General features: G+C 43.1%; 2 protein-coding genes across 4 annotated transcripts; one reads left to right on the plus strand and one right to left on the minus strand.

Moving 5' to 3' along the window:
- Positions 1–2444: 2444 nt before the first annotated feature.
- LOC101758040 lies at positions 2445–6284 on the minus strand. Of its 3 annotated transcripts, XM_022827986.1 has the most exons (13): positions 6063–6193; positions 5609–5657; positions 5334–5380; positions 5079–5245; positions 4735–4871; positions 4578–4647; positions 4311–4401; positions 4147–4216; positions 3920–4015; positions 3517–3616; positions 3336–3422; positions 3113–3189; positions 2445–2925 (listed from the first exon to the last, which is right to left on the minus strand). In XM_022827986.1, the coding sequence occupies exons 2-13, from the start codon at positions 5654–5656 to the stop codon at positions 2776–2778; spliced, it is 1140 nt and encodes a 379-aa protein (XP_022683721.1). In that variant the 5' UTR covers position 5657; positions 6063–6193; the 3' UTR covers positions 2445–2775. The 3 variants fall into 3 exon arrangements, with proteins under 3 accessions (XP_022683721.1, XP_004977087.1, XP_022683722.1); XM_004977030.3 differs by lacking the exon at positions 5334–5380 and having other exon boundaries at positions 5079–5231; positions 6063–6284; XM_022827987.1 differs by lacking the exons at positions 5609–5657; positions 6063–6193 and having other exon boundaries at positions 5079–5231; positions 5334–5599.
- Positions 6285–8346: 2062 nt separating this feature from the next.
- On the plus strand, positions 8347–9151 carry LOC111257812 (transcription factor bHLH83-like). The gene has a single exon (XM_022827906.1). The coding sequence runs from the start codon at positions 8454–8456 to the stop codon at positions 8799–8801; it is 348 nt and encodes a 115-aa protein (XP_022683641.1). The 5' UTR covers positions 8347–8453; the 3' UTR covers positions 8802–9151.
- Positions 9152–11360: the final 2209 nt, after the last annotated feature.

An 11360-nucleotide genomic window follows, 5' to 3' on the forward strand; every position in this document is an offset into this window, starting at 1 on the left:
AACCGGGTGACTATGAAACAAAGTAAAGAATCTGAATTTCAATTTCTGTAATTAGGAAGATGAGCAACTACCATGAAAGATGATATAAAATTTTGAAAAGTTGGCAGGTAAAGTAGGCCCTGTTGGATCAACTATTAAAATGAAATAGTGGCCGTCCTAGACTAGCCTAACCCCTAAAGAATATTGATCTCACTAGTACTCTTTAGGAGTAGTTGCAATGTTTATTGGCTACGAATAAAGGCGCATAGTTCGGCTGAGCACAGGTCAGTGATGAATTTGGTTTTGGGTTTCAGAATTTTCTTTGGATCAATTTGGCAGCACAAATGGCGAAAAAGTAAAATCTGATGACGAAATTGCCGCAACTTGTAGCATATGACCTGTCCCAGACACACCCACTTTCCTTGTATGTACCTCTGGACCTTTGCCTGTTTATCCGCGATTCCACCTCCCCAATGAACACGAACTCCCGAATCCAGAGCGGAGAGAGCAGAGTAACCGGCAGGACGATGCAATACGTTTTAATTCTATATTTCTACTGCACGGTGCAGGGCACGGATCATCGAAAACCATGTAAAATCTGACCTTTGCTCGGCTAGAAATTTCCAATTTCGCGCGGCAAGCAAGAAAGGTCAAGAACATCTAGCTCGCTAGCAGGCAAGCAAGTGGGGATGGGGGAAGCAAGCGTACGTACGGGAGCCGGTGGATTCCCAGAGGATGGCCTCGCTCTGCTCGTAGTCGGGCTCCTTGACGACGTGCAGCACCAGCACCTGGTCACCGGCGCGCAGCAGGTTGTCCGCCGCCCACCGCAGCGCGGCGCGGCTCCCCCCGGAGAAGTCCGTCGCCAGGCCCACCCACCTCTCTCCCCCAGCGCCGGCCATCTCCTCACTCCTCGTCCCTCTCCTACAGCTTCTTGGTTTGTTGTGCGGCGGCGGGCTGCGTGAGGACTAAAAGGAGACTGCTCGGGCAGGACGCGGTGGCGACTGGCGAGGTGGAGGTCACTGCTTGGGCTGCCAAAGGCGGTGGCGGTGGGGGCCCCTGTCACACTGTGTCTCTGTCAGGTGAGGACTCGAGGCCTATTTGATGATTGATGGGCAAAGGACACTTGTGGCCGAAAGATGCCGTGACACCATCCATCCATCAACATGTGCATGTGTCATCGTCAATGATGCATTTGCAGCTTTGTTTGTGCTGTTTTGTCTAATGGTCAATTCTAAGTATTTCGCTTTGGGTTTGGCTCCTTTACCTCGAACGTTCTTTGGCTATTACTTGATATTATTTATTTTTATTTGGTCTTGAAGGTATAACGTTGATCTTTACTTTTGATCATACGCAGCTGTAATATCTAAAAACATATAAGAATACAAAAATATTCTCAAGGCAAATCTACGGTGATAATTTTTGTATCTTCAGGCTAGATATTTCAGAAGTTATTGACGATCAAGGTCTCAAAAGCCTGATTAAATTTTGGTCAAAATGGTAGGTATGTGTGACGGTGGGAGTCGTAACGATGGAGATATTTTGATGTGCCTGTGCCAATGGTATTGGTTGCCAACTTGGCATATTTGATGAGCTTTTACTGATACCCTTATACATTTGAAATAAAAGGCAAGAGGTCATTTCCATTAGACAACAATATACATGTCGTCCCACTTGAAAGGTCATCATCAGCAGTTTAATTCGCAGACCGTGTCTGGAAAACAAAACAATGGTCAAAGCAGCTTGTTTTCACAAGGACAAATTCAGCCGCGCGCATAAAGCTGTCGAACTCATACTATTTCTATATTTATTTACAAGGACAAAAGGAAACAAGAGATGTTTGCAGCACCACGGCACTCAAGATTCCACAGAAACGAGCGACCATCAGCCATGACGGGGATTCCTGGTCCAATTATCACCAAATTGACCTCATACAGGCGTCCAACACGGGCGTCTCTAATCAGCGCGCCCGCCAGGAGGGCCGCCAGCGCTCGATCCCCGACAGACCACGACTTTCTTTTTTTTTTTGGAAAGTTTAAAATCCCGTAATTTTTTATTTTCAAAATATCATAACTTATACACGTAACTTTAATGCATAACTTCACGATATAACTTTTATGAGATAATTTTTTAGCACAATTTCAATAGCGTGCAGAACTCATGTGTATAACTTCTAAGTACAATTTGTAAGAATAACTTCGAATTTATTTTTTTAGAAAGTTGTAACCTATACGAATAATTTGTACGTGATAAATTTCATAATACATTATGATATATATAACTTATACGCGTAACATTTATGATAACTTTTGAGAGAATGTTGTTAAAAAAATTTATGCACACCACTTGTACGTATATACAAATATTTACGTGGTATATAAAAAATTGAAAAATAAAAAAGGAAAAAACACGGGGCCGCGTGGGACCCACCGGGTGCTTGCGCCGCGAAGCGCTGCAGCGCGCGCGTCTAATTAACATTGCGGTCGAACACGCCGCATTCTTTTCTTCACTTTCTGGATGGTAAATTGGTATTAGACTTAAAAACTAGGTTCAAAAGGTATCCATCTACTTCCTATTGTCAATCTACTCCCTCTGTCCCAAAATAAGGACACTTTTAGAGTTTGGATGAAGAGATTGATGTTAGTGAAAAATTACATATATACCCTGTAAAGTTATAATCATTGCACCGAGAAAGTAGAAAAAACAATTAGAGTTGCGTGGTCCCATTCCTAGATGCGCACTTATTTTGGACAAATTTTGAACTCTAGAAATGCACTTATTATGGGACAGAGGGAGAACTCATTTCATGCTTGAAAGGGCTGGATAACCCTTCACGGGACCTACTAATGACAGGGCATCTTGTAATGCCTCCAACAGATGATCTGGATGATCCTCGATGTGCACACGACCAAACTGTGCTGGTATTTTGCGTAGAGTTCTTCCAATGATCTGCAATACAGAAGGAAAAAAAACTATGAGGAAAGCACATGTGAGAACCATGGGCTCATTAATAACTAGATTAATCTTAAAAGCCTTGTAACTACTTTTGTTTCAGTAAGGGTCAAGCTTAAAAGACATGTCACCAGTTCCATTTCAGTAAGGATCAAGCTTAAAAAGCCATGTCACTAGTTCAAACCTTGCGAGCATAGCCGCCATAAGCAATCCCTCCGATCAAAGCTTGTTGAGAACTGATTGTTTCAGAGGTTGTTGTCCCTGAATTCAATTAGATAAAGAGGTTGCTCAAAAGGACATTTTCTTCCCACGAAAGATAAGTTCAGTAAGCAACTGGAGCTACATATTGAGTTCTTTATTCTGTACTACCAATTCAACAAAGAAAAGTCATGTAAGGAACAACTTACCAGGAAAAGTCATGGACTGGAAAAGACCAGCTTTCTTTAAGCAATCAATAGTGTATGAGTTGGTGCCACCGGCCAGCTGATAGAAGCCTTCAAAACCATAGAAACAGCAGATACTTGACAACTGTAGGGGGAAGAGAGCCACATAAGGCAGAAAATTATTCCAGTGGTTTGCTTTGTTTACCAGGTGGTCTTTCTGGCACTGAAGCCATATGAATAGCAAAAGAAACTGTTTCCCTTGTTGCACCACGACCAATGTCACCACTCATGGGTCGGCCATCCAACTGATCACAAAAAAAGTATTTTTTAAAAGAAAATCCCCGAAGAAACTTCAATATGTTTAGACCAAAAGTAGTACCATAAATCATATGCATAACCAAGTTCCTACCACAATCAAGAGGATTAACAAAGTGATACTAGCATTTACAGAAAATCTTACTAAAGCAAAAAAAAAATCTTGACAGTTATCGTGTATTGTAAAAAAAAGTACGAAACTGTTAATGGAACATGAACAAGGCCTATATTTGACAGTATACCCTCCATATTAGAAAGTGGCAATTGAATGGTTTATTTTCTTGTGAACTAACCTGCCAAAGATTATACCCTTGAAGATGAGGCTCCATTATTGCGTATAGCACATTCATGAAATCAACAGTTGATTCACCAATATCAGGCAGGCTAACCTAAAAAGGTTAAATTTGAGCATCAATCATTGCGGAAGAATGAAGGAATTTCTTCTAAATGCAAAGGAACATGGAGATATTTTCAGCATCAGAACTAGTGTATGCATCAGAAAACTAAGAGCGCAACTTACTGCTACCAGCTTCACATTATTGATTGACTCACTAAAGCTGTTCCAGAGGGCATCGAATGTATCAGTTCCCCTACAGTGATGGAATATATCAGATCCTAAGTGACGCCAATACCGAAAAAGGTAAACATTAGTTAATCCACTATCTCAAAGAAAGGGAAACATACTTTCCAGTGGTATGTATCTCTATTGCATCAACATCATTCCTTTTCAACAGTTCAGAAGTGGTAATCGGATCTCGAACATAGGACACAGCTCCTGAAATGATTTCAGGCAAAGCTTGCATCATCTATCACAAGGGTGCAGGAGGGATCAGATTCAAAAATACAGTGAAGTTTGACATATGCAAGTTATGAAGGCAATTTGCACAAAGGTATAGCTAACCTAGTCTGGCGATGATAAAAGAACTTGGATGGAAGATAAATGGTGCTCACTTATTCTGTCATAAGGGCAAACTGGTAAGCATCGTCCACATCCATAGCACCGCTCTGTAAGAACACCACCCTGCACAAGGCAGAACTCATGTAAAAAAACTGAAGCTCGTGAAGAGAATCAACATGAGCAGAAGAAAATAACCAAACCAATTGATACCTTAAGTTTACCATGTAAGGGATCAGATCGAGTGTGCTCTCCTCCAACCATGATGCTCTCAAGTGAAATTGCATCAGCAGGACAAACTTTCTCACATGGCTTTGAGCAATCCGGTGGGCAATCCTCAGGATCAAATTCTGTAGGATAGACAAGTTTATTCAGATGCGAAAAAAGTTTCAGTAGTTAACAGGTCTAAACTAAATACAGGGAAAATAATGCTAGTGAAAGCAGGAAACTAATTGCAATTCCCAAATGACAGCAATCAAATCGACACCAAAAGAAAAAAAATTGAAGTGACATGAATGATATTTCAATAGATAATTTTCACTGCAGCATGTCATTACCAGCTTTACGGAAATGAAGGTCCCTGCAATCATCGTTAACACTAACCATCACCCATGGCCTTTGAACTGCTGGTATGATTGAGGCTGCTACGTCAATACCCTCATTTACTGCACCCACCACAGATGCATCTGCTGCACAATCAATGCAATCCACTGCATCCACAAAACTATGCATGATTCGTAAGAGTACACAATCAGATTTTGTTTGTTAAAATGGTGAAATCACTGGAGTGCACTTTAAAGAAAATCATTTACCTAGCAGAATATGCTTCCAACACAACAATTTGTTGGTCATCTAACCACTATCAAATCAGACTTTGTTAGCACATTCAATTTTTCATTTTGTTTGTGGTTGTTCAATATAAGGTCAAACTACAATACAAGTAATTCAAATCTGAATTCTTGACAGACTGAAAGTAGAAGAAAAAAAACTGAGTAACAATGAAATTGTCACGGTGTCAATCTAAAATGCTATTTGCTACATATCCACTCTAAATGGATGTTTTCATCAGTTGAATCAACATACGTACCTCCAGCAAGCGTGTAGACAAGGGAGAGGTTCCTGACATCAGCAGCATCCTGCATAAGCAATGCACGTGTAAGCAACCTGAGAATCATATTGCCGTCAGTCAGTAATTCTTCTCCCGTTTTACATATACATTGCCGCCACTGCTGCTCTCGTTGTGCTAGCACACCAAATTAGTGTCCCTGGACCTGGAGGCACCAAAGGTACCAACTACAGCCGTGAGTCGGCTTCCACAGGTGCAACCCAATTCAATTCTCCATTTTTCCTTTTAAGCTTAAGCCAAAACCAGCACAACTGCACAAGCGCAGGACCCTTCCCCCCCTGCCTTTCACCACCTGTTGGAGATGAAGCATTCGCTGCTCTACCAGTCCATTCCACCCAACTGTGCATACGCACTCACTAGTCCCGGAGCTCAATCTAGCTAGGGGTGCAGCAGCGAGGTGGAAAGCGCACGGTACCTCGAAGCTGGCGCCGCAGATGAGCTTGACCCAGTCGCCGCGCCGGAGGGCCGCGACCTGCGGCGGGTGGTCGCCAGCGAGGCGGGCGCCGCGGAAGCGGGAAACGTCGGACGCCGTGGCCCGGACGGCCGCGTGGGAGGCGAGGAGAGGCGGCGGCGGGGCCGGGACGGCGGCCATGGCTATGGCTTCTTCTCGCGCGGCCACAGCGGCGGTGTGGAAGAAGGAAGTGGGAATGGGAAATATCCGGTTCCCCAAGTCCGTTCCGTTCCCGTGGGTGCAGAAACGGTCCACGTCCGTCCATCTGAGATCAACGGTGGGTGCCTAGCTTAGCCGTGATTCTGAGGCCGTTCGAGACTCGAGTTATCTGAGTGGGCTCTAGTGGGCCACAGACCGCGGGGAACCCATCACGCCGTCAGCCCACCACAGTCTTTGGACCTGTTTAGCCGAGGGCACTGAGCCCACAGTACGGCACTCGTTCAGGCATGCATGTGCGTTGAACCCCCAAATCATGGATGTTTACATGTGCTAGATTGGGCTAACCAATTCACGCGTACGGTACGGGACCGGGGAAACCACACAGCTACTGTAGATCAAATCCAAGACTTCAGCACAAACTCAGCAAGTCAATTTCGACTCACTTCCTACCTAAAACCTAATTCAACAAACGCCGCCTTCATGCATGTGAGACGACCTCTGTTCTAGCCAGCCTTCAAGCAGGGTAGACTTAATCTGCTATCTACTTTAGTAGACGGTCTAATTAGTCACTATACGTACTTCCTTCGTCCCAAATTATAAGATGTTTTGGATCTTGTAGGTTCGTACCTTTTACTACGCATCTAGATATAATATATATCAAGGTGCATAGCAAAATCTATAAATTAAAAGCTAAAATAATTTATAATTTGGGACGAAGGGAGTACTTAATAAGTCTAGTCACATGCCTAGCTTGCTAACAAACCAACACCTGGTTGCTCATCGATCAACCGCCGTCGTACACGCACATGAATGTTGATGCGTTCATCAACTTGATCAACTAACTAACTGAATATACATACAATCTCTTTGTCCCTCATCCGGGGGATCTTCACGGAAATTGCCTGATTTCCGCGTGCCAACCACTAATCTTGCACCGCAAATCGCGGTGCCGACGATCGACGGCCGGCACATATGACACGTGTCAATTAAGCGCGCGCATTACTGTTCCCATTGATATCTGTCAATAGCTAGGGAGAGGGGGAACATGGCTAAGCTGCAAATCAAGAGCCCCCAAATCATGGAGATTTACATGTGCAACGCATCCCATTTGTCCATTATCCGAGGCGTTTTAGTTGCGTCGATCGTGATCAGCTCCCCGCGGGGGAACATGCTGGCACATTACAACATAATCTATATTGTTTATTTTATAATTATGTCCTTAATTGTATAATTCCTAACTAACACATATATATAATAGGGATGCCCAGCACCACAATGGGAACAGTGAACACATGCTGCAGGAGACCTTTTCTTCTTCACACATGCATGAGCAGATGAGCTGAGGCGACTTTTCTTCTTTCTTTGCTGCACTTTTGCTGAGGTGGCAGCCTGCCAGAGGAGTGGGGCCGATGACACGTCACACATGCATGCATGGAGGGTAGCTAGCTTGCATGGGAATCATGCATGGCATGGGAGAGTAGTAGAGGCGATGACAGGCACATTACAGGGTGTTGTGACGAGGAGAATTGAAAGGGAAGCGATCGGAGTGCATGCAGAAAGATGGAGGTGAGGTGTTGGCTGTTTAAGGAATCATGTGGTGGCATGTGGCCTCGAGTTAGGAGAACATGCAGTCATGCACGCATGCCCTCACCTCCAAGCAAATTGCAATGCATCCCAACATGGCTGCATGATCTGCTAAGAACTCTCAATGTGTGTGTGCTCCATGTCGTAGCCACATGCACATATGATCTACTCCCTCCCTTCCGAATTACAGGTCGTTTTGATTTTTTAATATATTATATATCCAGATGTATAATAATATCTATGAATCTAGAAAACCTAAAATGACCTATAATTTAGGATGGAGGGAGTAGCAAGCTATGTTGCATAATGCAAGGCTTTGTTTATTTGATTTGGTCAGTAAAAAGTTTATTGTTCTTAATTATCCGGCTTTTGTCATGCCAATGCATGACACCTAGCTTATTCCTACACATATCTCTTCTTCCAGCCTGGCTCCGGCCATCATCTATGATCTGTCTATATAAACACCCCCTTGCGGCCTTGCCTCCCTCTCTCTTGCACACTTAGCCGCTAGCATCATCATTTCATCTCTATCCAAACCTTCATCTCCTCGAGCTAGTCCTCATTAATTATCTCTCTACAGCTAGCCGCTGCAATTTGCAACGAAGATTAGCCATGGTTGCTCACACAGGCAGCCGTCGTTGCAACTCTTCAACGACATCGTCGACGGCAAGGCCAAGAACGAGGCCACCGACGTCCTCCGCCGCCGCCGCCATGGCTTCCAAAAGGCCTTCGCCGCCGACGAACGGCAAGGCGAGGCAGGCCATCAGCAGGCGACGCGATACGGAGGTGGTCAGCAGGAAGATGGAGGCGCTGAGGCGCCTCGTGCCGAGCGGCGGCGGCGACGAGGCCAACGAGCTGAGCTCGATCCTCCTCCGCGCCGCCGGCTACATCGCGCGGCTGCAGGCGCAGGTGACGGTCATGCAGCTCATGGTCGACGTGCTGGAGCACACCGAGGATTAATCATCCCATCCCATCCCCTCTTGTTGAATTGATCATCGGTCTGGAATTCTGGATGCATGATCGATTAGGTTCTTGAGACACATACATGTACACACCAACAACAATCGTATACAAATGATGATGTATTCTTCTGTAACGGATCGGACCTCCGTTCATGTGCTTCTTCGGTTTTGTTTGATGAGATTTGCTTAGGGAGTAGATTTTTGTGGTCATTTTGGAACCGCGTAGGACCGGTTGGATTTTATACGGGCAGAGGATTGGGATTCGTTCGTTTTTTGTGCATATGCATGTACGCCATATTGTTCGACACTTGTGTTACGGTTGCAGACAAACAGGTACTCCAACTTGAATGGTTTGGCATGTGTGCATGAAGAGCTAATGTGAACAACATTTGGTTAAAGTAGTTCTCACGGCTTACCCTTCCTGTGTTTTATAATTTTTTTACTAATTACTATATGATTTTTCATCACGGGCTTAGAATCGGCCCGTTGCACCTTGTAAGGCTCGCGTACCACCTAGCTTTTGGGCCTTACATATGTGGTAAGTGAGACGCATTAGGTCCACTAAGAACACGGTGGATACTGCTGGATCCTTTATTTGCTCTTCTCACTCACCCGATCGAGCTCCACAGAATACAGAGGAATTTGAGCTCCTCTCCTCAGTCCCCACAAAACAATGCTGCTTAGTGATGCATTTTGCGTAGGCCTTTTATACGTCTAAATGTAAATTCGTTTATGCTAAAGTCATAAGGGCACGTATTGGTCTTCGCAGGAGAATGAATGCAGAACGTCAGCAGGCCGGGGTCCGAATCGAAGGGTCTGCAGTCAACGAGCCAGAGAACTGGTCAACACCGCAACACGAAGACACAAGAAGTTCACGTTTCTTTTTTTCTGGATCGAGCAGCATTTGTCAGAACTCAGACGCTGCTGCTGGGAAACGTCTTCAGGTCATAGAATTCCTTTTAGTACCGGTTGGTATAAACGATCGTTAATAAATATTCTTATTTTTTTTCTAATTCTTTATTCTATATTAGTATTTCGTATTTATTTCGTTTACGTATAATAGTTCTAACACGCTAATATATATAAAGTTGTATTTATCAATAATATTACATTTGATATAATATTATATATATAGACATCTTCTGCATTCACATTTATGAATAATATTACATTGCATCAACCCTAACATTATTCAACACGTTGGACCTGGTAAAGCCGCACGAAGCAGCAGCACTAGATCATAGTCACCATAGTTTTAGAAGTAACACAAGACATTAGAACTCAACAGAAGTTCAGAGCAATGCTCTTCCAGGATAATATTGGGCACCATAGAAATTCAGCTATCGCTGGATAATCATGCAACCAATATTCTGTTGGCACTACTTAAATCCTAAGCATCCCTCGTGACTGAGTTTCCAACGATCTACCATCAAAGATAAATTAGCTACTACATCTATTACATTTAGGCCCCGTTTGGATCATTGGAATTGAATTCCATCCTAATAATCATAATTTAGACACAAATTAATTAAGCTAATATAATGTATGTGGAATATAGTTGTATATTATAGTTGGTGATATGGGAGAGATACTTGTATGCTGCACTTCTACTATAGAGAAGCGAGTCTAAGAGCGTGCTATAAGAATTGAATTCCATCTAATAACCATAATCTATAGAATCAATTTCCATCTCCCACCCCATGAATTTAAGATAGGCTTATATCTAAACTTTGGAAAGTTGTGGAATGCCACATTCCAACATAAATTAGCCTACTCCATTAAATAGATTCCAATTCCTTGGACCCAAACGGGGCCTTAGAGTTTTCCCAAAAGAAACTACTACTACTTAGCCAATCCCAGCTGGGAAAACCTTGTAGATTGCCTTCCTCCACTAGTCATTCCTGCAGACTCCTGATGTTGTCCTCTCAAAAAGAAGCTGTTTCCATTTCTGCACAAATGATACAATTATGTGAGTAACATATTTTTTTTATCTTGTGGATAACATCTCCTGGGCACAGTAAAATTCTTATTTGAAAAAACATCCTAGGAAGCCAAAGAACCCACACTATCCCCACAAAGAAAATCTTCATGTTATTGTTCTTAACTAAAACTAGGTGGATACCCCGCGCGTTGCTGTGGGAATTCAAAAGGTGATATTTTATGAAAAACAAATAAATTAATCATGACACATGAAGTGAAATTTTTTGAAGAAAATGTTAGGGTAGGAAGTGTGGAAGACATTATATATAATATGCACAGTAACATACATCACACAACCGCACAGGAGTAGTCCCATACATGCTAAAAAAACTCGTATAGGGATGTGAGAGTCCAAGAGTCTGAGAGCAAGTAGAAATCGAGATGATGTTTCTCATCAAACAGGATAAAGGGAGTGACAAAAGAAAAACTATTTAGCTACTATACAATGTATATGATTTATGTCAGAGGTTCATGTCAGCAGAAACTAAAATAAACACCGGATAAAAAGCAAGTAATATTTTAAAAATAAATCATCTTCCTAAAAATTAACAAAATTGTATATAGGATGGGGTTCAGC

The sequence above is a fragment of the Setaria italica genome, chromosome VII, assembly GCF_000263155.2.
Source record: "Setaria italica strain Yugu1 chromosome VII, Setaria_italica_v2.0, whole genome shotgun sequence".
Classification (NCBI taxonomy): domain Eukaryota; kingdom Viridiplantae; phylum Streptophyta; class Magnoliopsida; order Poales; family Poaceae; genus Setaria; species Setaria italica.